The following is a 956-nucleotide window of genomic DNA, read 5'->3' on the forward strand; positions in this document are numbered from 1 at the left end:
GAAGGAGTCGGAGGTTCAGAGACCCCTCATTGTGCCGTGTGACAATGCGTGTTCAGAATAAACGGCACCGCATTGCACCAACCCCAGACCATGTGCTGTCACAGTGCAGTCGTGTGAATGGGTCCTCCGGCTGGTCTGTGATCCGTTCAGTGACATTTCATCCGTCTTGTTTTTCAGGATAAAGTGATCGCCGTTCAGTTCTGTAATAACAGCGACCGGTGAGTACCGATAATCCCGGATCTTCCTCCTCAGACCTCCGTCCTCCCCTTCAGTCTTCTATCTGACCTCCGTCCTCCCCTTCAGTCCTCCACCTGACCTCCGTCCTTCACTTCAGTCTTCTATCTGACCTCCGTCCTTCACTTCAGTCTTCTATCTGACCTCCATCCTCCCCTTCAGTCTTCTATCTGACCTCCGTCCTCCCCTTCGATTCTTGTTGCCGGAGGGAGTTCGGTGTCGCACATATATCTGGGCGGTCGCAGGGTGAACGCGTCGGATCAGTTGGTGTTCTGCTGCGTGTGGACTGTTCCGGATTGTATTGTGTGATCGGAGAATAGGGCAGCCCGTCCTTCATTGTTGTGCACGGCCCTCCCGCTGTCCTCCGTATGATGAGTGGAGGTCGGAGGTTCCCCTGTGAATGGCGTGTGAGCGGATGAAGCTCTCGGGATTTGGCTCGGCACGCAGATCCCATCTGTCCCCCTCCTGCCTCCAGGCTGGAGCCGATCCGCCGGCATTGTGTGGGGAGCCGGGGGGCGGCGGGGGGATCGGCCGTCCTGCTCTGCTCTCGGTGATCTGTCTCCAGGATGCCGCGTGCTGCACTGTGCGGAAAACCTTTGCCAGCGGCGGCGGCTGCAAGTGGAAGTTATATCAAAGCTGCGAGCTCCACCAGAACATTTCCCCTCTGTCATTATAAGCCTCCCTCACACTGCTGTACCGTGTCCTACAAACCCCCCCCCCCC

The 956-nt window shown here is 57.4% G+C and overlaps 1 protein-coding gene across 1 annotated transcript in view; it reads left to right on the top strand.

The window, feature by feature from the left end:
- The window catches only part of BRWD3 (bromodomain and WD repeat domain containing 3), a 48,703-nt gene that overhangs the window by 16,504 nt on the left and 31,243 nt on the right, over window positions 1-956 (top strand). Inside the window, 1 exon segment of the mRNA XM_018573970.1 lies at window positions 178-218. Within this exon segment, the coding sequence (XP_018429472.1) occupies window positions 178-218 (41 nt within the window).

The sequence above is a fragment of the Nanorana parkeri genome, unplaced genomic scaffold (assembly GCF_000935625.1).
Source record: "Nanorana parkeri isolate BGI_ZX_2015 unplaced genomic scaffold, ASM93562v1 scaffold2650, whole genome shotgun sequence".
In the NCBI taxonomy this organism is placed as follows: Eukaryota; Metazoa; Chordata; class Amphibia; order Anura; family Dicroglossidae; genus Nanorana; species Nanorana parkeri.